The sequence below is a fragment of the Pelecanus crispus genome, chromosome 2 (assembly GCF_030463565.1).
Source record: "Pelecanus crispus isolate bPelCri1 chromosome 2, bPelCri1.pri, whole genome shotgun sequence".
Lineage (NCBI taxonomy): Eukaryota > Metazoa > Chordata > Aves > Pelecaniformes > Pelecanidae > Pelecanus > Pelecanus crispus.
The window spans coordinates 22,578,695-22,600,718 of NC_134644.1; the positions used below are offsets into that span (position 1 = coordinate 22,578,695).

General features: G+C 36.7%; 1 protein-coding gene across 1 annotated transcript in view; it reads right to left on the bottom strand.

Moving 5' to 3' along the window:
• MALRD1 (MAM and LDL receptor class A domain containing 1) overlaps nt 1–22,024 on the bottom strand; it is a 285,717-nt gene that overhangs the window by 226,674 nt on the left and 37,019 nt on the right. Inside the window, exons 10-13 of the mRNA XM_075728156.1 lie at nt 16,708–16,851; nt 13,026–13,135; nt 7,891–8,058; nt 6,713–6,833 (exon numbers count right to left, since the gene is read on the bottom strand). Of these exons, the coding sequence (XP_075584271.1) occupies nt 6,713–6,833; nt 7,891–8,058; nt 13,026–13,135; nt 16,708–16,851 (543 nt within the window). The remainder of the gene's footprint in view (nt 1–6,712; nt 6,834–7,890; nt 8,059–13,025; nt 13,136–16,707; nt 16,852–22,024) is intronic.

The window sequence follows — 22,024 nt, forward strand, 5'->3', positions numbered from 1 at the left end:
CCCTTCCCCATTTAACTTCCACAAACTGATCCTAATGCAGTTGTCTATGCACTTCCAGTCTTAGGTCCCTTCTCCAATTTACAAGCTGACAATCTTTTCACTCCTTGAACTTAAGCCCATCTTTATGAGCTGGCTGTTGTTCCTGGCCTCACCTTTAAATACAACTGATTTGACTGGCTGAAATGAAAAAGTAGCAAGGAGACAGAAATTTTGGCATGCAAGATTTTGACTCTAAAAATGAGACCTTATCCCTTATAACCACAGCAGAAGTTTTATGCTTTGGCAAAATTAGTAACGGGTAATACAGGGAATGTTTCTTATAACATTGAGGAAATTTTTATTACTTATACAAAGGTAGCCATTAGAAACCCAGTAATGCTTATAGTTTAAAAAATATGCCACAAAAGTAGTTTTTAAGAAACAGCATGTATGTCATTCTCTTTATTTGCCTTCTAAGTCAAATTAAGCTACATAAAACTCTGTACTAACATATAGACTATGTCCAGTTTATCAATTACTTAAGAATAGCCTTAACATGCTTGTGCTGGTTTTGGCTGGGATCAAATTCATTTTGTTCAGAGTACCTAGTATGGGGCTATGTTTTGGATTTGTGCTGAAAACAGTGTTGGTAACACAGGGATGTTTTTGTTATTGCTGAGCAGTGCTTACACAGAGTCAAGGACTTTTCTGCTTCTCACCCCACCCCACCAGCGAGTAGGCTGGGGGTGCACTGGCATTGGGAGAGGACACAGCTGGGACAACTGACCCCAACTGACCAAGGGGATATCCCACACCATATGACATCATGCTCAGCGTATAAAGCTTAGAGAAGAAGAAGGAAGGGGGGATGTTTGGAGTGATGGCATTTGTCTTCCCAAGTAACCGTTACACGTGATAGAGCTCTGCTTTCCTGGAGATAGTGGAACACCTGCCTGTCGATGGGAAGTAGTGAATTAATTTAATGCTTTGCTTTGCTTGCATGTGCAGCTTTTGCTTTACATATTAACCTGTCTTTATCCCAGCCCATGAGTTTTGTCACTTTTACTCTTCCAATTCTCTCCTCCATCCCTTTCTAGGGGGAGTGAGCGAGTGGCTGTGTGGTGCTTAGTTGCCGGCTAGGGTTAAACCAATACACTGCCCTAGATTGTACACCACAGAAATTATAACTCTTAAATGCATATTTCAATTATAAAGACATAAATACAAAACAGTATTATGGTATATGTTACATTTTTATCCATATGTAAACTATTTCATATTTATTTTATATGTAAAGCCATATCATTGTTCCTCATAAACCACACCATAAGTAGACAGAGAAAAAAAACACAGAAGACAGAGCATGAGGGATTAATTGCCAAAGGTCAGACAGAATCCCAGGAATATTTTCATGTTACCGGATTACTTTCCAGTCTGATTTTATTCCCTATTCCATCATCATCATTCTTAGGTTGGAAAAGTGAGCATTTAGACTCCACTAAATGCATAGGATGTAGACCTTAGAAATTATACTGTACGTTTATCTTCCAGAGCACAAACACACAATGTCATAAGTATGTTAGGTCACTGCTGTAAATCTGCAGCTTGAAAAAGGCAGTCACTTTTCTCTTCTGCTTTAATGCATGGAAGTCATCTCTAATAGCTTTATAGCCATAGTAAATTCTTCACCTGTAGAAGAAAAGCTGTGAGCTAATAGTCAGGAGTAGTGTCACTCAAGAAAGAGAATGTTTAATAGCTTGTTTGTTTGTTTTTTCACTTTTCTCAACAAATCAGAATAAATTTGAATGATTTTTTTCAGTCCAGGACATGTATTTTTGTAAAATGCAACTAGAAACCTGGAAGAAAGAATAATCTCATCATGCATCATTATCAAGAACATGAATGTGGTTCTAAGACCAAAGTAGAGCAAAGAAATTCACTGACAGTCCTGTATATGAAGAGAAGTAACAAAGATAGTTTCTTGCAAGAACTGGGAGCTCAGAAATCTACTCTGCGATAAGAAAGACAGTCTGAGAAACTGAGATCTTCAGCTGAGATCTTCCAGTCCTGACAGAAAGAACTCCTCATTTGAGAGGTAAAGAAAATCAAGAGATGACTTAAGGATGATGCTTTGAAATGAGAAAATTGCATAGAGACCCTGTTTGTTCAGTGGACTTGGTGGAAGCAAGCATCTCACCTTGCTGGAATTTAAGATAAAAAGATTTAAATAAAAAATATTTCAAAAGATATATTAAGCCCATGTAATATCCTTGCCTGGTTCTCATACCAAGAGCAAAAACTTACATTAACAAGGTTAAGGAGCGTACAATCACCAGCAGGTGGAATGTCATGGAAAAAATGTTAATACTGATGAAAGGAACAACATAGTTGTAGGCTGTGCAGTCAACAAAACATCTGTGCTTACCCAAGCTAAGAAATTAGGAAAAGTGACTGGGAAAAATGAAATGCTTGCATCCAATTGCAAGAATATACATAACAATGTAGAAAGTAATGGTAAACTACATAAGCACAAAGATGGTGAAATTCCACTTGAGAAGAATTATAAGAGCTATTCTAGTGCTGTAGATTACCAGACTAACATGCTGAAAGGCAATTTTATTGCTTGGAAACAGTCAACTTGCCAAACTATTTGCAGAGACATTTGTGTACCTACGTTCTGCTTCCCTCATTACAAGCTGCAGTGCTAGCACACACTGAGCCAACTCAGCAGTACAACAATGATTTATAACTAAGCAATATATTTAGAGCAAAGATCACCATAAATATATTTATAACGGCTCCATAGTTTAACCTTTAGCATGGCATTGTTAATGTATCACCTGGGCAAGTGAGACTTGGGTATAATAAAAGTTTCTTCAGTCATGTAATTAGAGAAAAAAAGAAAGAGAAAATCAGTTGCCATATAGGAAGCTTGCGATTAAGGATAATCTAGGACTGGTTAAACACCTAACAGGACATTTGTCTTCACTTTTAGGTATAATGTTGAAATGCACAGGCTGAATTAGCTAAAAGGAAGGGTGTTTTGAAATATAAATGACCATATTTGAAGTGAAAACAGTAGATTTTATTTTTCTTGATTAAAAGCTGCCAGTTAACTGCTGTCCCACAGCAGTGAAAGAGATGTTGCATGCAACAAAATCTATTTAGAATGTTTTTAATTAAACTATTGATTTGGAAGTGTCAGAGAACAAAATCCCAGTACCCAAGTTTAAGAAGGGTAATGGGAGAGCAATCCAGACTGTCATAACCCAATAATACATAGGACGTGTAATCACATTTTGAAGAAAAGTACAAAAAACATGAGGTAAATCAAAAAGCAATAGAGTCTAATAAGAGTTTTAATATCAGTAACATGGGCAGGGAGGGAGAGTAAAAAAGAAGTAAAAACTCTTCTCAGTGGTGCCCAGCAAAATGAGCAGAAGCAATAGGCACTTCTTGTTGTACTGTAAGGGTGACCAAACACTGGAACAGGTTGCCCTGAGCAGCTGTGTACTCTCCATCATCAGAGACGTTCAGAACCTGGTGTGTAAGGTCCTGGGCATCCTGCTCCAGTGGCCCCTGCTTTGAGCAGGTGGATTTAACTGGATGATCTTCAAAGATTCCTTCCAACCTCAACTATTCTGTGGTAACAGCCGTATTTTTTCCCCATTTTCACTCTGGTCCACAAGAGGAAAGATATCCTGCCTAGTGAACATTTAATAGTTGTTTCTGGGTTTAGCTAATAAAGCGGTTACCTAATAAAACAGAATGCAGTTTCCTAACTTTAAGCTCTGTATATTTTAGATACAAATCTTTCTAAACAACTAAAACACTGGACACCATTGCTCTAGGCAAGAAAGATTGGATACTAAAACTGCAGAGAAATTGCATTAATACAAATAGAAGTTGTAATTATTTCTTTTATCTGTTAAAAGTCTAATAGATTTTCGTTTATATAAGGAACACCTCTCAAATTTCCTAATAAAAACTATAAAATATAAGCATGGATTTTGGATTGTATTAGCACTTGTGAAGAAGTTTATGCTTTGTGATGCGTAACATAGCACAGTCAGAAAATACTATAACAATCTTGCCTGTAATATTTCTGTTATTTGTGGGAATGCTAGAAAACATCGTGCTCTATCTTTTTTTTTAAAAAAAAAACCAACCTGTACTAAATATTGTTCATGGCAACTTCTTTTGAAAATGCATCACAGCTTTTATAGCATGGTTGATAGTTCAATGCAAAAGCAAAAGATTCATTTTCAAAATGGGAAGTATAACCATGATTTCTTATGCAGAGCAGGTAACTGAATGAATCAAAAAGACTTTTGAGGTTACATATTAGAGGCCCTGAAACTTTTCGAAGCTCCTTTCTGACTGTACAGTGGAGAGAGACTCTGGGACACATCACCTCTCTTTACTTTCCCATGTGTTAGTTTCCATGAAGAGAAAACCCAGGCAAGTAACCCAGACAGGAGTCGCAACACATCTGAACAGAAAATGTTGACACAGCCTAAATTATATCTGTGACCATGTCTTTGCACAGATGCTTTATTTACCAGTCCAGCTGTGGTATCTTCACATCAAAATTAAGTATACAAAACATATAATTTGAATGTGTGTCTGCGACCACTGCATTTTTCATGTTTCCTATCTCACTGATTCTCAGGTCTAATTGCATGACCATCAAACTTTTAAGAAGAGGTATCTCACATAGTGGTGTCACAGAATTTCCAAATTTGTACAAGTGCAACATATTTTCCTCACTTTTTTTTAGCGTAATTTTGTATGTGTGAAAGCATGCATGCAAAAGTGTGTGCATAAGTTCTATTTGGTTTATTTTACAATGGCTTCCTGAATCAGCTTCCAATATCCTACAGATTAAGATTTTATTCAGTATAACACTGTACCTGATATTTAGCATCTTAAGAGTTATAAAATAAAACACTGTATTTTAAGCAACACTTTCTACTAAATAATTAATCAAAGACCTTCTGGTTTTAATTCTAAGAGGGAAGTAGTTGCTACAGAAAATAGAAGGGGGAAAATAGAATCAAAGTGAAGTAACTATTTCTCAAGAGCTTCTACTTGTAATTAAATTACAACGTTTATGAAGTCATGAAAGCCTGGCAAATAGGACAAACAAACATAGTCACAGGAGCCTAACAACCTAGATTTTTAAATGTTCACTTACGGCACTTGGCTTCATCATGGTTATTTGAACAGTCAGGTGTAAAGTCACAAAATTTGTCAGATGAAATACATTGTCCATCCCCACATGAAAAAAGTCCCGGTGGACAGTAAAAAGATGAAGAATTAGCATCTGCAAATTCTGTTTCCCCTTAAAAATCAGAAAAGAAAGTACAAGTAAAACCACATGTATATATAAAATTCTGAGAAGTGCTTTTTATTGTCATTGAATATAGTAATGTACTCAGCATAAACAACATAGCATCACTTATGGAGTGAGCTAGATTATATCACAACTGATAAGAAACACAGCTGATATTAACGTCTGATGCTTTTAACCTATATATTATTCTCCACAATATTCAAACTTTTGTCTGAAAAATTATCAAAAACACCTTAAAGTCGCATGGCCAGGCTCCAGTTCAGAGGCGACGTGCTCTGTACAACAGCCGTCTGTTTCTCCCAGTCAGGAGCAGGACTTTCAAAGAAGCTTTCTGCTTTAGCAGTAGTTTCACTGTGTTCAGCTCCCAATGAAAGTTCTAAGAAGCCCAAAGTTTGATGTTGCACCACTACTAGCCTTCACCTTAATCTACACATTAGAAAACACCCCAAATTTCAATGAATGTGGAAACAAAAATCTGGGGACTACTGGTTTTACATCAGTAGATTTCTGGAAAGAGAGCAAGTGAGAGGAATGACATGCAGCTTTTCATCTTTTTTGTTTAACTTAGCTTTTTTAGATACTCACATTGCTATCCAGACAGAGCTTTTTAAAAAAAAAAAAAAACGACTCCCTTCTAAAAATAACAACTTTGTGACTGATGGGTAAATAGGAAAGTTGTAGGGAAAATAATTAAAGCAAATTAATGTTTTTTCAAATACCTTGCTACCATCAATCAGACTGTATATACGGATCAGAGAAACCTTAAAAACACAACACTGAAGTTTTCTATTATGCCTTTAAATTTTCCAATAAAGAAGAAATTCAGGTATCTGCTGGGTATAACCCATCAGTATTACCACTGACTGCATCTGTGCCCATGCCATTTTAGAAAAGTAGTCATTAGTAGTCAAGAGGACCAGAAGCAGCAGTCTGACAGAAGGATATTTCCATCCATTAGTACTTCAAGGTTACAGCGTGAGTACCTAGACAAGTTTGGTGGGCACTTACTGTATGTTAGGTATTTGACAGTAATGATGGGACAACCCTCTTGCCCTAAAGATAATGTAGTGGAATTTGCTCTTCAGTGGAAGATGTAAAATGTTTTGTGTCTCTCTCTGCATCCAAGTGTGAATGTGGGCATGTACTGCATAGTAAGTGGTATCTGGAATTTCCCACCACAGCTCACTTTGGAAAACTAGTGCAAAATACTTCTAGCAGCTAGTAAGATGGGATGAGAGCCTTCATTATAGACAACTGATTACAGTATATGGACCTTTTCCTCAGATTATCCCCTACTTTCTTAAAGGTATCTTGAAGTTTTCAGTTGAAGCACAGTTATACAGAACATTGGGGAAAACTGCAAACCACAGAACTTGCCTTCACTTTCTTGGCTGACACCTGGAAGTGATTTATTCACAACTCCACATTCCTCTGTTATACTGATGTCATCAACAGCAACAGTAGCATTTGTTGTTAGAATTGTAGCTCGTAAAATGATCTGTAAAGACAAATAAGTAAGTTAGCTCATTAAAGGTGACATGATAAAAAGACATATATATATTCCTTTATAATTTATGACATCTGCACAGGAAGTAAATACTGCCTACAACCAACTCCAAATACCAGCCAGCAAAAACTACGACTGAGATTTGATCAGTCAGAAATTTACTCCTCAGCTGTCAAAGCCATAACTAGTTTTACTTATGGAAAGTTATGCAACCCAGATGACCTTGATTCAATCTAAACTGGTAAAAACCATTCACTACTTGAATGAACTCTCTTCCTGCTGGAACAGTTAAAAGTTACACGTCTTTTTAAATGAGCTATTCAGGGTTACCAGATATCATGGTTTACAACTCCATTTAATTGTGTTCATCTATACTATGCCTGCTGAAGTCAACAATGTGTGGTACAGTAAATGTAGGGATTGTAAGGATGAATTTCTAAGTACAAGGAAATATTCAGGAGACCATAAAAGGAAGTAAAGTAAGTCATAACTTACCAATAATGAATATTGTGTGCCCGTACTTTTAGACAATTTTATAGATGAGTCATAAAAAGAAGAGACCAAAACTGGAATTTTGATTTGCTGAAATCTTATATTTGAGTTACTGATTCCCCTAACAGTTCCTTTCTAAGTTTTAGTAAAGTGTAGCAACCTGAGATTATGTAAAAATAAAATTAAACTCGAAAACTGCTAATTGTTTCTGTGACTGATGCTACAAATTGAAGTATCTGCACTTCTGCTTTTAGCCAAGATAAATAGGCCCTCACTCTGAGCAGCAGTTTTTACAGCAAGTCTATTTTTTAAAAGCTACTGCACTATTGCTACTTGATTTTTATTACAAAAAGGTGATTCTAATGCATACAATACTGAAACAATGGCGATGCCCTTTAATAGCTACATCTGTTGAAAGAGCTGAATGGAATTCTTTTTTATATGAGCATTAAAGAATAGAAATTCTCTTTTTATATTTCATTATAAAAGTTAATTAATTCTAAAGGACAATTCAGAGTAATTTTTTGAAAGCAATAAAAATGTAATTTCTAATTACCTGAAAAGGTAAGTCCTCAGCTGCACCTTCTATAGGTATATTCACTTTTGTCCACTGCATCTTAGGCAATCCTGAAATGTCACACAATTTTTCCAAACTTCCATCCAGTACAGTTCTTTTAAAGACAGAAAGCTGGGAATCCTGAGATAACCAGTACCAAAATCTTATCTGTTGAAAGAGTTTTTAATGAAACACTTTAAAAACTATATCATCAATCTGCAATAAATTCAGTACCAACTCATATATGTACATTATAACACAGAATGACATGACAGGTCTAAACACAGCCTTTGCATAAAAGAAAGACCTCCATGAAACTATGGCATGCTGAGGAGCAGTATTATGTTTAAAGATAAAACCATAATTAAAAGTAAAGTTTATTTTTAAAGCTTACTCTTGTATCTATCAACTGATGCAGACCAACTGATGTGACCTACCTTAACCATTTTGGCTTAATAAGGACTTACAAACTTCTTGAAGATTATTTTTCTTTGCAAATGCTGAATATAGGACAGCTTCATAAGTATGTTAATCTCAGCAGTGCAACAGTTGAGGTATTTATATGAAAGAAACCTTATGATCTTCTATTTCCAGAATCAACACAAATTAAAATTATCTGAAGAGAGATGTTTAAAATAATCTATTGATCTCCTGAAACAAATGGATTGACCAAGATATGAAAAAGTGATGACTGTAGGTGGAGGAGGCTACAGAAAACTGCTTGCCAAGCAGAAAAGATCAGAAAACAGTGAGAATCCCAGTTCACTATGCCTCCCCTGCAACACAGAAGGAACCTGATGCATTTAATTTTTTTTTTTTTTTTTTTTTTTTTTAAATACTACCCAGACAAAAATTCAGCTGCAAACTTCAGGGAAGAAATAAGATTTTCAAAGACTAATTTTTTTTTGCTTCCCCCTCAGTCTTTCCTGCTTCTTCACATAGTGAAAGACCAAAATTTCTTGAACTGCAGACTCTTTACTTCCCTGCAACAATTTGATAATACTTGAATCTTCATGAAGGTAAAACAAGAGCTGTAAAAATAGCTCTTCCCACCCAGTTCTCTGCCCATCTTTATATGATCTTACACTGTGAATCTTGGATCATCACGCTACAGAGAGAAAGTTTCCTTTTATTTTTTTTATGTTATATCAACTTTTAAACACAGTAAAAGAATATAGACCATTTGGGGCTAATAGCTAAAAGAAAGAAACCTTTTTTTTTTTTTTTTTTTTTTTTTGCAAGACAATAACAAATACAAGAAAACCCATCTTTAGCCTCAGGACAAACACAGATGCATGTGTTAGCCAGCTTTCAGTCAGACATGAGACAATTAAAGTCTTTTATTTGAGCAAGACAGCTGACACAATAGGCTATACAGATCATGGAAAAGCGTTGTATTAGGGACTGTAACAGGCAAAACAGCCTTAGGGTAATGGTGTAATTTTTACTTAATTTAATTTATTGTGAATTAACACAAAATTCTAATCACTGGTTGGGCTACTGAGAAAAAAAGAAAAAAGAAAACAAACACTTAAACACAATCTTGAGCAAACACCTTTACTCCCCTTTCCCCAGGCTAGTTTAAATCAAACAGCCTGCCCCCTTCCTAGTCTTAATTTCCCTAATTTTTGCTGCTCTTTCCACTAAGTCTGGCCCAATTCCTTTGGTGAGGCAACAGGTGGAGCAGGCAGTTGGCCACATGAGTAATGTTTTTTTTTTTTCTGGTACTCCCTTTGTGTTCTCCTCCTCTGCTCATTGCTTCTTACTCTTCTTCCCCTGCTTCAGCTCAGGGTTTTGAGCAACCACAGTCCCTCTAAGGTGTCCCCACCCCTGCGTGTGTCACCCACGGCCACGGTCCCTTGGGGGTGTCCCTGTCCCAGCATGGGTCACCCACAGCTGCAGTCCTCTCAGAGCCTTACCTCCTCAGCATGAACCACCTCCTTCTGTGGGTACATCTCCAGCTGTGTCCCCAGCAATGTCCCCTTCCACACCTCTCCTTCTTGTTTGTCCCCAAGAGATTTTTTTTTTTTTTTTAAAAAGGAAGTAGTAGTTTAAGAGTAACCAGAACCTGAGAGGAGTCTTTCCTTCAATAAATTATCACATTAGCATCTCTGTTAAAGCTGTAGACCCTTAGTGTGCCAACGAAGTTGAAGAACAGGACTGATGAATTTGACAACTCCTTACACTCAAATCCTTGACTAATAATCTGAAAATTATCATGCATGCGGATTCACTACCTTTCACTTCTGACCCTGAATTTAATCTATAAAATTGGCAAATACACAAAAGACACAACATCTGCTATGTATGAAGGGAGAGTTTCTTTTTGCTTGTGTTACATAGTACAAAGTAAATCAGTGGTTAGGAAATATTCTTGTTACAACACTGTTACTTTCTAATACCTTCTGGCTTCATGGCTGGTAGACTTGGTCTCTCAATTTCCCATAGTGTTTCTTTTTTCCCCACTCATGAAAGTCATGTATTACATAAAGTAATCTCATCTGTTAATAATAAATTGAAATACTTTCATGAAACGTTTCTTCCCCACCAGAAAGCTTAAGGAATACAAAGCAGCAGAGTTATACAAACACTTTTCAAAGTGAGCTGTTTGAAGAACTATACCCTAAACAATCTAGATGTAAGGTTTATATTTATCAAACAGCTTTTCAAACAAATTTGCATTTTCATTAAGTAAGAAATACAATTATCTTCTCTCTATATATCTACATGTTCTACATTACAATGAACTCAGGTGCAAGGAGCTGCAGAAAGAAGTTACTTCTAAGCTTCAATTAGCCAGTAAGGCACAATATAAAACTGTCGTCCCTCAACTCCAACTTTCTTTCTTTCTGTCTGTCGGTTTTTGGGGGTTTTTTTGGTTTTGTTTTTTTTTTTTTAAACAACAGGAGCCAAAGAACTTGTAAAACTATTAATAAACATAGATCTCTTTATGTAGATCCTTTTATCCTCTCAGTGGGACATCCAACAGAGGGCAACATCTCACATTTATAAGCAGAGTGTATAACACACCAATACACATCCTAATGAGCAACCCCTACTCCTTGCTCTTTCCCAGAAATAAAGTCTGTGGGGAAAATATGGCAGAAAGCCAGGCTTCCAGTCTTCAAAAACACTCTCTTCTCAGACATGTACAGCTGGGTAAGAACATGCCTTAGTTTTTGTTGAATCTGGGAACTTTAAATACATTGAATACCTGCATACTCAAAATTAAAATTGGTTTCTTTTCTGACTTTGAACTAGAGAAACATATGTGCATCCCCTCTGCATTTGTATTTATTTTGAATGCAGACCAAACTCTGCAATAGATCTAACCAGAATGATTCATCGATTCACATACCAGTTGTGCTCCGTTCTCCTTAAGGGGTTCTAAGGTAAATTAATATGAACCTGAAAGGTGCTTATCTACTCGGTATCGAAGCCTACAGAAGAGATATGAAGCTGCCTGAATGAATGCACTGTGCATACAAAGGCAGTTGGTATTCCAGGAGTAATGCAACACACAGAGTTCCGATGGGATGCTGTGAGGTCTTCCATGTTCCCTGCAGCAGCATTCTGCTTGATTTCATTCTGCATCTATTTCTGATTCTTTAAAACACTAAGAACTGAGAGAGTGCATTAAATGACAGCAAGGCGTTGTTCTTAAATTGTTTAAGAGGCCTCTACTCAGCTGCAAGTTGCAATTATTGAGCTGAGATACAGTGACTCATTGATGTGCATAGTCCAAGTCAACTACAGTCTCAAGTAAAACAGGTTTATCTAAGCCAACAATTGTTTCAGGTCCCTTACACTAGAAAAAACCTAGAAGCCTATGGAATACAATTCTGCTATTTGTTGAGCCTTCTAAGTGCAGTTCCTCCACACATTGTTTTCTGGCATTTTTATTTTTGAAAAAAGTTTTCCTAAGTGAAAGTACAGTTTCTGTTCTACATTGAGTCTGAAAAATTAAGCACCCAGTCTAAATTTTATTTTGTTTCTCTAAAGCCTCTTTGTGCCACTGAACATAATAAAATTATTTTGGCAAGCTTTCCCTATCTTTTCCGTTTCTTCTCTGTGACTTCTTAAACCAGGAGGCATTATGCAATAGCAGAAAAAACATGACATCATAACTACACAGCTTAGCTTCTCCCCAATATGGTATCATCTTTGAAAAGTTATGGAATGGAAAACAATAAAACCCTCATGAAAAAAAAAAACCAAAAAACAACCTTATAAAACCATACAGCATCTATTCACTTTATTCAGTGGCCAAAAGGATAAACAAAAATACAGTTGGGAATGTTTTCTTGTATGTATATTTCTTCAATAATATAATTACATATATTTAATATATTTATTCAAGTTCTGATTTAAAAATACATATTTTGTTGGAAATTCCAACATTCTAGTTATGAAACTGTATTTTCATTTTTTATCTAAGGCTTTTCTATTTTTTAGCCCTCCTGATCCATTTTTTCCAGGTAGCTTTCTAGTTTCTCAGATCAACCACCATCCTGGCTGGTTGCTTTTGCATTCCACTGCAGACCCACAAGATATTTGACAAAATAAGCATTTCAAAGTAAACTCTCAAGTACTACACTGATAAGCTTAAAAAGCATCCTTGTCAAACCATGGAATAAAATTTAGTCTGGAGCATGGTAGCTAATTCTCCGCAGTCACACCAACACAGTTAATCTATATAGTGACTTCATACTACAGGTGCCCTGTTATGGGACATTGGATGCATGAATCTTTCCTGCCTACAGACGACAGCATGACTCTTTGTCAGCTTTTGCCCAAAAGGCAGGCTGCTTTGACTGTGAATTGATAAGTCCCCGATATTGTTGCACAGCTAGGTTTGTCACAGCATACAAAAACCGGAAGCACAGCCTTAAATTTGAGTTACCTAGTGGATGCTTTAGAAAGAATAATAATCAGGTATAAAAATTTGGCAGCAAAGCAGTAAAAAGCCTGCTGCATCTCCCTCCTGCCAAAGAATTAGTCTGCAACTCCTTCCACTGATATTGAAATGGAGCCAGTTTTTCAGCAGCAATATCTATAGCATGAAGAATACCATATCTGCACATCAGGTGAGCGATAGCTTAGAAAGGTGGGGACAGTTAATATCAAACTGTTACCTGACAACAGGAAGGCCCAGGGGAGAGCTTGACAAAGAAAGGGCTCCCCAGATGAGACACGGCCATCTTGGTGTTCATCTGATGCGATCCACTGAAGTAAATGAATGCTCCTGTAAACAAAAATCAAAGAAACATGAGAAATATGTCGCGCTCCAATGGCAAACAGCTACCTCAGAGAGGTAACTATGTGCTCCATGAGGCACCGAAGGTTTATTTATAAATGTAAATGAAACAGCTTTGCTGTCAGTTCACTCTCTGTCAATAACGAGGAGGGTCTTCTAACAGGCTGTGACAACCAGTTGTCTACATAGGCAAAGACAAAATAGAATTGCTAAATGCTCTTGCCTCTTTCCTCTGCAGTAAAATTAACATGACTGAGTCCAAAGATGAGAAAAGAGGGGGAAGGAAAGAACGGTATTTGGGCAGCCATTGCTAAGGCTACCCTGCCACAGTGCCTGCAAGCACTTAAACCTGAGGAAGTAAATACAGAGCCCTGCAAAAGGAGTTCAGATGTTGCTCCTGTGAGGGTTTTACTGTGCAGACCCACTGGATATATTTTTTTATCGGCCCTCTTCAGGCAGAAACCTTAAGACATCCATCCTCCAAACACTACAGCTGCTTCCTATCACCTTTGCACAGTGCCCTTCTGCTCTCTGCACAGGCTGGGGAGAACGAAGGGATTGCAGGAGCTGTAACACAGAGCACCCTGGAGCTCAAACAGCACAGACTTCAGCTGGGATCCCTAAAGGACACATTTTAATTGGCTTAAATAATGTTTCAAATAGAATTTAGAACAAAATTTAACTTCCTTTAGGGTACAGTATTCACTCTCAGCGCAGCCAAGCCAGTTTTAAGCATGCTAACAATGTTGCAGACCATGGGAGCCAATGGAATAAGCTATATTTTCTCATGGGGTCCAGACTTGACATTGTTGTCTGTGCTAGTGGGGATGAAAGCTTAATTAAAGATCTAATCTGAACTCTGGCAAACGAACGGCCTTTGGATTTGAACTACAGCAGATGTGCTTCAGACAAAGGTAGGGAAGGATAAACATCTTCAAGGGGCCCTAAAGCAGCATATTTTGAATGCCATCAGTGCTGCCTTGGCTGAATAGTGAGACTTTTTCATGAAAGTCTATGCAAAACAACACTAAAGGCTCAGTCTTGTTTGTGCATTGATATTACACATATTGCCTTACATCTTGGAAAATCAGCTATTGTGCTGCCACAGTCACACTCCTTAGCCATTTATTTCCCATGGATACATAATGAAGCAGAGGGTTAAGTCCAGCCCCATGTGAATAATCACATCGCTTTAGCAAGTCTGGCACAAAGAGGTGACCGTTACAGCTCCTGGTACAAACAGGCATGCTGTGCTCCGCAGCACGAGGGAAGCTCCCCTCATTGGAATGCAAGGGTACTTCAAAGGATCCTCTTTTAATTTGCAGCTGAGGCTCTACAGTAGCCTTGTTAAGATCTTCATTAATCAAAATTTGCTGCTGCCCTCCCCAGGAGAGAAGAGAAACAAACACTCTGCGGTATCACTAGCAACTGTTGCAACCTGAAGGACCTTGATTTAACGTTGGCAAAAACTTGCTTAAAATTCTGGGAGCCTAATTCTAAAGCCACAATGCAGCTGTAGCAGGCACAGTGATAGATAGGTAAAAAACCACCTCAGAAAGAACTTTGCATTAACTTATATGGGGAATGCATCATTACTGGGCTTGAGAGGTGCTGCATGGTAACCTCAAGATCTGCTCGAGGCTTCAACCTGCAGCAACATATAAAGGTGTGAACCTAACTTATAATGATTCAGGCATCGAAGCAGCTTAAGTGCAGCGGCACATAGTTCCGTATGGGCTAATTTAATATGCTGCTTAGGCTGCAGAGCAGATGTTTCTACCAGCAGCCTTCATTATGACCACATTACACCTCTAGATCTCACCAGCACCTAGAATAACCCACATGGGAAAGGCACAGGCATATCAGTGTCCTTCTCTGGAGCTGTGATAGTCTGGAAGCTGTGACACAGTAATGTTTGCAGACGATGCAGTAATGCAGACCCAGTGCCATTCTACAGAGACAATAAAATGAAATATCAAATAGCTGCTGAGAAAGTGAATAGCAACTTTGGTGCACTTCATCACTTGGACAGCAATGGAAAAAAAGGTATTTGATTGTGCAGTTAGGGTTATTATATTGCATACACACACATACTCACACTCCACCAGGGTTTGCTCAGGCAAATTTTAATCCTCGAATTTCTCTACCTTTGAATGCTCAAGGCAGAATACTTAGTATTTCACGTTCCTTTAACATGAGCATGGGAGAGGAGTGTGGCAGTCTGGCTGAAGGTGATAGACATCACGAAAAAAAATTAAAGGGGATTGGACAGTAACCCAGATTTTAAAGTAATCTAATCTCCACTGGAAGCAGTGTAATAGGTACATTTTAATAAAATTAAAGTAACAGAATATTTGCCAATATTGTTTGACAACAGCAAACATGCAAGGCAGTTTTAGTTGTATACAGTATGCTGTAATAACATTTTCATTTTGGAAAAATACTTTAAAACAGTCCTCTACTGGAATAAACTTTCAGGCTGAATGCACTATATAGCAACTATGGGCTGAAGGAAGAACTGTTCAAAGGATATTACACTCACTCTATTTTTCCCAGACAAAACTTATTAATTTACCTGCACTCTACAAAAAGCTACAGTGATATTTCGTCCAAATAATATTTTCAAGAACGGCCCCTATGTGAATACTAGGTACAAAGATACATCTGATATATGTGAACAAAGTTAGCCATGTCACTTCAAAGGTCAGCATCTCAAAAAACTGAAGGCTGGATCAAGTCTCATACATCATTGATTGTTCCAGCAGAAAATGAACGTTAAAAAGGCATAGTAACAAAATCACATTTAAGAAAGAGCATCCCTGAAAGACTAGCTTTCTGTACCATTACCTATGTGTCCTGGTTTCAGCTGGGATAGAGTTAATTTTCTTCCTAGTAGTAGGCATAGTGCTGTGTTTTGGATTTAGTAGGAGAAGAATGCTGATAACACACTGATGTTTTAGTTGCTGAGTACTGCTTATGCTAGTCAAGGACTTTTTCAGCTTCCCATGCTCTGCCAGGTACACAAGAAACTGGGAGGAGGCACAGCCAGAATAGTTGATCCAAACTGACCAAAGTACTATTCCATACCATATGACGTCATGCTCAGTATATAAACTGGGGGGGTTGGCCCGGGGGGGCAGCAATCGCTGCTCAAGGACAGGCTGGGTGCTGTTTGGCAGGTGGTGAGCGGTTGCATTATTTGTTTTTTCCTGGGTTTTGTTCCTCCTCTTGTTGTTTTCCTTTTCACCATTTTTTAAATTATTACTGCTACTACTACTATTATTATTATTTTATTTCAATTATTAAACTGTTCTTATCTCAACCCATGAGTTTGTTTCTTTTGCTCTTCCGATTCTCTCCCCCATCCCACCACGGGGGGAGGGTGAGCGAGCAGCTGCATGGTGCTTGGTTGCTGACTGGGGCTAAACCACAACACTATGTTGTATACATACTATGTAGCATCCATCTCAAACCAGTTTTTATTATCAGTCTGTAACCATTTACAAGTACAAATACTCATCACAGAAGGAGGAAAATAATCATAATAAAAGAAACCTCACCATGTCCACTGTTAGTTGTATGACCTCTGTATGACCTTCTGTCAAAGGGAGCCTGTTCTTTCATTATGTTCCAGTCAGCATCACCTATGCTTAGTGGCTTCCATCCACAGAGGTCAATCTCAAAATCACATATAATGTAATTAGCTGTTGTAAGAAGAACAATAAGAGATCATTAAGTTGAATTGACTGCAACAGTTTAATGCCAGAACTATGACTATTTTGTATTTGGATGTACAAGGAGTCTTAAAGAAGTGCTGGTATGTTTCACTGAAATCCAGATTATTCAGATGGACAAAAAGTTTTAGAATACAGGTAACAGATCAGGCAGGCCCTTCTCTTCCTAATCAAACTCAGAGCCACAAAGGAAATCACCTATAAGAGAATAAACTATATCATATTAAAAATGAGACCTGTACATTGATTGCTGACAGATTATGAAAGTAATATTATATATTTTTAAAAGATAAATTTTACTGGAAAGTTAATTATGGATGTGTGGAAAAAATAAAATGTATTTAGTGCTTTAAATACACTGAAAGTAAAGATGAATTAAGCTTCCACTTAATTTATTTTTGAAAATGAGATTTAAATTTATGAATTATTTAGGTCTCCTAGAAATTTTTATTGCAAAGTAAAAGACCATTCTCTCAGTTGGCATAGAGTAGACTGACTTAAACTGTATAACAATCTCACACATTTTTTCATTTCTTCAGCAAAATTAATTATTTTGATAAGAAAATAGTGTAATCTAAGAGTTTTCTTTCCTAGTCCAGAACAGCTCCACAAAGTGCTACGCTTAACTCTTTGGGTCACTTATCGTAGTTGAAAAATGGCTTTTGAACTTTTTCCAGAATTCACGGCACATTTATCCTATCATATCAGACTCAGACATGATTATACATGTTACTCCAATTTTCAGGTTGCACAAAACCAAAATTAAATGCATCTTTGTTGAAGCACCATGGCAGTAAAGCTCCATAGTAAAGGTCGTCTTGGTATAAAGAGGTTGGTTGAGCAGTTAAATCTTAAGGTACAAAATAAATCACAAATATCAGTATCTCTCATCTAGATTCACTATATACATTAAAATTCAATGAAGCATGCTTTTCTGTTTAGTGCACTATATTAGTTAAACATGAAACTTGGTTAACTTATTTAATTACAGAATTCTCATGCTTTTGAAAAGGTACCTTGTTAATTAAACCTTCAATTGCTAATACATTAAGGTAGAATATGCAAATCGATATCCAAGACTAAGCTGTTTTGCTGTATGGTAATTAATACTATGTCTAGACATTGTGCTTTCCTCAGCTAAGCAGTCTTGAGAGAACCAATGTGACACAAAAAAGCAAACATTTTTTGCTTAAACATCTCTTTCTTTTGGCCTGCCTAAACCCTGCAAATGGTCTGCTGCGTAAGAAGCTGACTGCAGTGACTGCATAGTAATATCCAAAAAGACATCAATAAATGACCACATAGACGCAAATAACATACTCTGTTGTATACTAAGCAACCAAAAACCTGTTCCTGGAAGGAAAATGCCAGGCCAAAGTTAAAATAATGGTTTAAATATGAAAGAGAAATCAAGATGGTACTAATGATTAATATTTTACAGCTCAATAAGGTATTTAGCATGGGATTTTCTTTTTTAAATTATTGTTTTATTTTAATTAGAGGTGCTCAAGACCATGAGAAGAGTTATTGCAATATGAAGAACAACACTTTTCATGTGCTGATGACCCCAGATCTGTTGTCATTTAATGTGGCTCAATACCAGGCTCACGGTTTTTCACTGGCTCATAGTGAAAAGCTGACTGTTGAAGCTACATTTGGAAATTGTATACTAAAAGAATTGGTGAAGCAGCAAGGTTGTGATCAGACAGAGTCCGTCACTGCCCTTGATAGTCAACAGGAAGAGAGAAGGCTGGTGAAATCATCATTTGCAGCTCCAGTTCGTTAAATGTGATAATGTTGACTACATTTCAGATGTTACTTTTTTTTATTTTCATTGCACCTGTCATTTAAAATGACAAGCTTTATTCAAACATCCAGTCATGCAGAGACACTGGGCCAGAGTAACTTACCAAGCCCAGGCGTTCCACCATATATAGTTTCTGGAAGTGATATTTCATTTTTAAAAGTATTAATATGTTAGGGAACAGCTAGGCTACAAATATGAGTGAAACCCAATTGTCTAAGTTAACAGTTTGACTTAAATTTTATCCCTACTTAATTCTAAAAACTTAAGGGGTGCTTGTTAGTGTTTAATTAAGCTTGAAAAAAAGGTTATGTGCTTTGGCTGAAACTCAAATCCAAGTGAGACAGTTTCTCGGTGTATATTTTCATTGATCTAACATTAATAAACTTTTAGAAATGCTCCTTTTCCATCGAAACAGTGCATAATCTTTATTATTCACAACCTTTTTCTACATTTTTATTTGAACCTTCAAGTGATTAAGGAAATGTCTCACTATCCATAGTTGAAAAATAAGTGACTGCACAACCTATATTTTTTGAAGAGTCATACTACAGTTATGCAAGTTAAACAAATGTAAAGCATATTTCTGATATATTATGTCCTTTCCTACTGCACCTCTTACCATGAGAGGTTATGTTTTTTTACTTCACTGGGAAGATTTCACTGGATTGAAACTGCAGGAAGATTTTCCACATTCTGAAAATAAAACCAGTCAATTCTCATTTTTGGATATTCATCTATTTATAATTCAGAAAAACAGAAAGGAAATTAGAAAGGAAACAACAACCTACATTAATTTTAATAACAAGCCAAATTTGAAATTTTTTTTTTTTTTTTTAATTTTTTATGTGGGTATATCAGTATATCTCAGCTACTCAGGAAGTAAATTATTACACCAGTTCTGCAAAAACAATGACTCTGGGATGTAACCAGGAGAAAAAAAAAAAAATGTTCCCCAAAACATCTCCTTGAATTTCAGAAACAATAAGTGGGTCTTACTAAAGCCATAAAATACACTGGAAAGATTTTTCAATTAATATGAATCATTTTTCCACGTTTGTTTTTTTTTGGTTTTTTTAAAGAAACAGGAAACAAAGCACATATTACAAGAGCACTGGGAGGTTAAATGGGAATGTTTTTCCTTTGACTAGCTTACTCTACCTATCCCAGCTACTCTTGATCCTGCTGGGGGAAAAACAAAGCAGTCCTGTTAACTAGGCTGGGCTACCAGCTAATTAACATTGCTTCAACTTTGCTAGCCTGCAACTGGATGAAGGTTTTCAATCCTACTCTGGCAGCTCAATCAAAGGAATGCAACTGGGGACACAGCTTGTCTGTCCCTCAGGTCAGTGTTTCCCTGACTAATAGTATTGAATGAGAAGGGCTGCTGCCCTCGCTCAGTGTGGCAGCACCCAAGCTCCTATGGAATTTGGGGTATAAACTATCTATATGACCAGTGACCAAAGCACCTCTGTGCAATTACTTTGTCATTAATATTTTGTCATCTCTGGCTACCATTTAATGTCATTTTGGGAAAGGGAAGGGTTATGCATATACCTTCTTACTGACTATTTGTGCACATTCCCTACCAATTTGTGATTAGTTCTATTTATCCAGAATTTGTTAAAGGATTCATGCAGAAATGTCACAGACGGCCATAGGTCAGCTAGCCTGACTCTGGCTACCATTTAATGTCATTTTGGGAAAGGGAAGGGTTATGCATATACCTTCTTACTGACTATTTGTGCACATTCCCTACCAATTTGTGATTAGTTCTATTTATCCAGAATTTGTTAAAGGATTCATGCAGAAATGTCACAGACGGCCATAGGTCAGCTAGCCTGAACTTCAATATGTCATAAGTCATTAGACAGATCTCTCATAACACCCAAGTCCCTTAGGTGAAATGGCCTCATCTACTTCAGAAACCATGCAGTTACCTTGCTTAGGGTTAAGAGACTGATGGTGTTGAGAGAATCTCAACTCAACTCTGCATGTGCAGAGGGCACACTTACTTTGAGTTAACTGTTCTGGTGAAACACAAAGGCAATGCTACACAGCATTCATAAGCAATGAAGAACTCTGTGAAAATAACATAGGTGTAGCTTCTTTTTCTCCACATGTACATACAAGATTAATGGACAGATACTGACAATTTCAGACAATTAATGTGTCACAGGAAACACATAAATGTGTAGTAAAACAAATGTTTCAGACTGAAAAAAACTTTTTCTACTTTGAAGTTGAATGGTAATAAAAGGACTTGCATATGTGTTCATCTGTTGTAGAAGGTTTCAAGGATTTGTATTTGTAAATCACTATACTGTAAATGAAATGCAGTCAAAGGTACATGGCTTTAAAACTATACAAGTTTCCTTCATTCTACATATTTTCTATTCATAAATTATACAATCCTATAAAAGGATGAGAATATTTAAGCTAATACTAGAGATGCAAAATTAAAACCAAAAGAGTTAAAGACAGGTGTTTTAAGGAAGCTTCTAATTAGGCTAAATGGAAGGTGATGTTCTTTCAGAAACAGCTGTAGGATGTCTGTCCCACTCCACAGTCATTTGAATCTACTTGAATGCAGATAAGTAGACAATTTCCAGAAACACTATTGTATCAAAGCGTGGTACTGCTTGAAAATAGCAAACGCTTCCTAGACTTCTTGCCAAGTTGCTAGGATTCCTAGCTACTGTTTCATTTGTGACGTTTTAATAGGTATTGTGTATGTTACATATAAATAATGTATAATAATAGTAAGTATAGTGCTTGAAATATTTGTTATTTGGCATAGCATTTAGTGCAAAACTTCCTTTATATTAGGTAGAAAATAAAGAGGACCATCAAATCAGCATGAAAGGGGTCTTTTTAGTCCTTCAAATGATCTCACTTTCTCTGTTTTCAATGTATTAACTAGGTTTTGATCATTTATTATCAGTCACTGTGAAATAAGAAAATTAGAAGTGAACTCAAATAAGTGGTGTCAAATAAAACATAATGAAAATGTAGAATTTAATACGAAAAAACATCAATATTTCATAATCTGTCACTTCATTAGATTCATTGATTTCAATAAAACTACTCAAAGGTGGTTACTCATGTGCATAAGTGTTTCCTAGACAAGTCTCTAGTTTTCTGAGACTTTTAAGTCTCAAATACTTAAATATATATTTATATAAATGGGCAGAGATTAAACAGAAAGTTTAATATATTTTTAATATATGGTTTAATATATTTGTTCTTGTAATAAATTGCATTGTTATAAGACCATTCATGCCAAGCTAACATTAGCAAAGAGAAACATTATTTTCCCTTCCCCATTACAATGAAGCA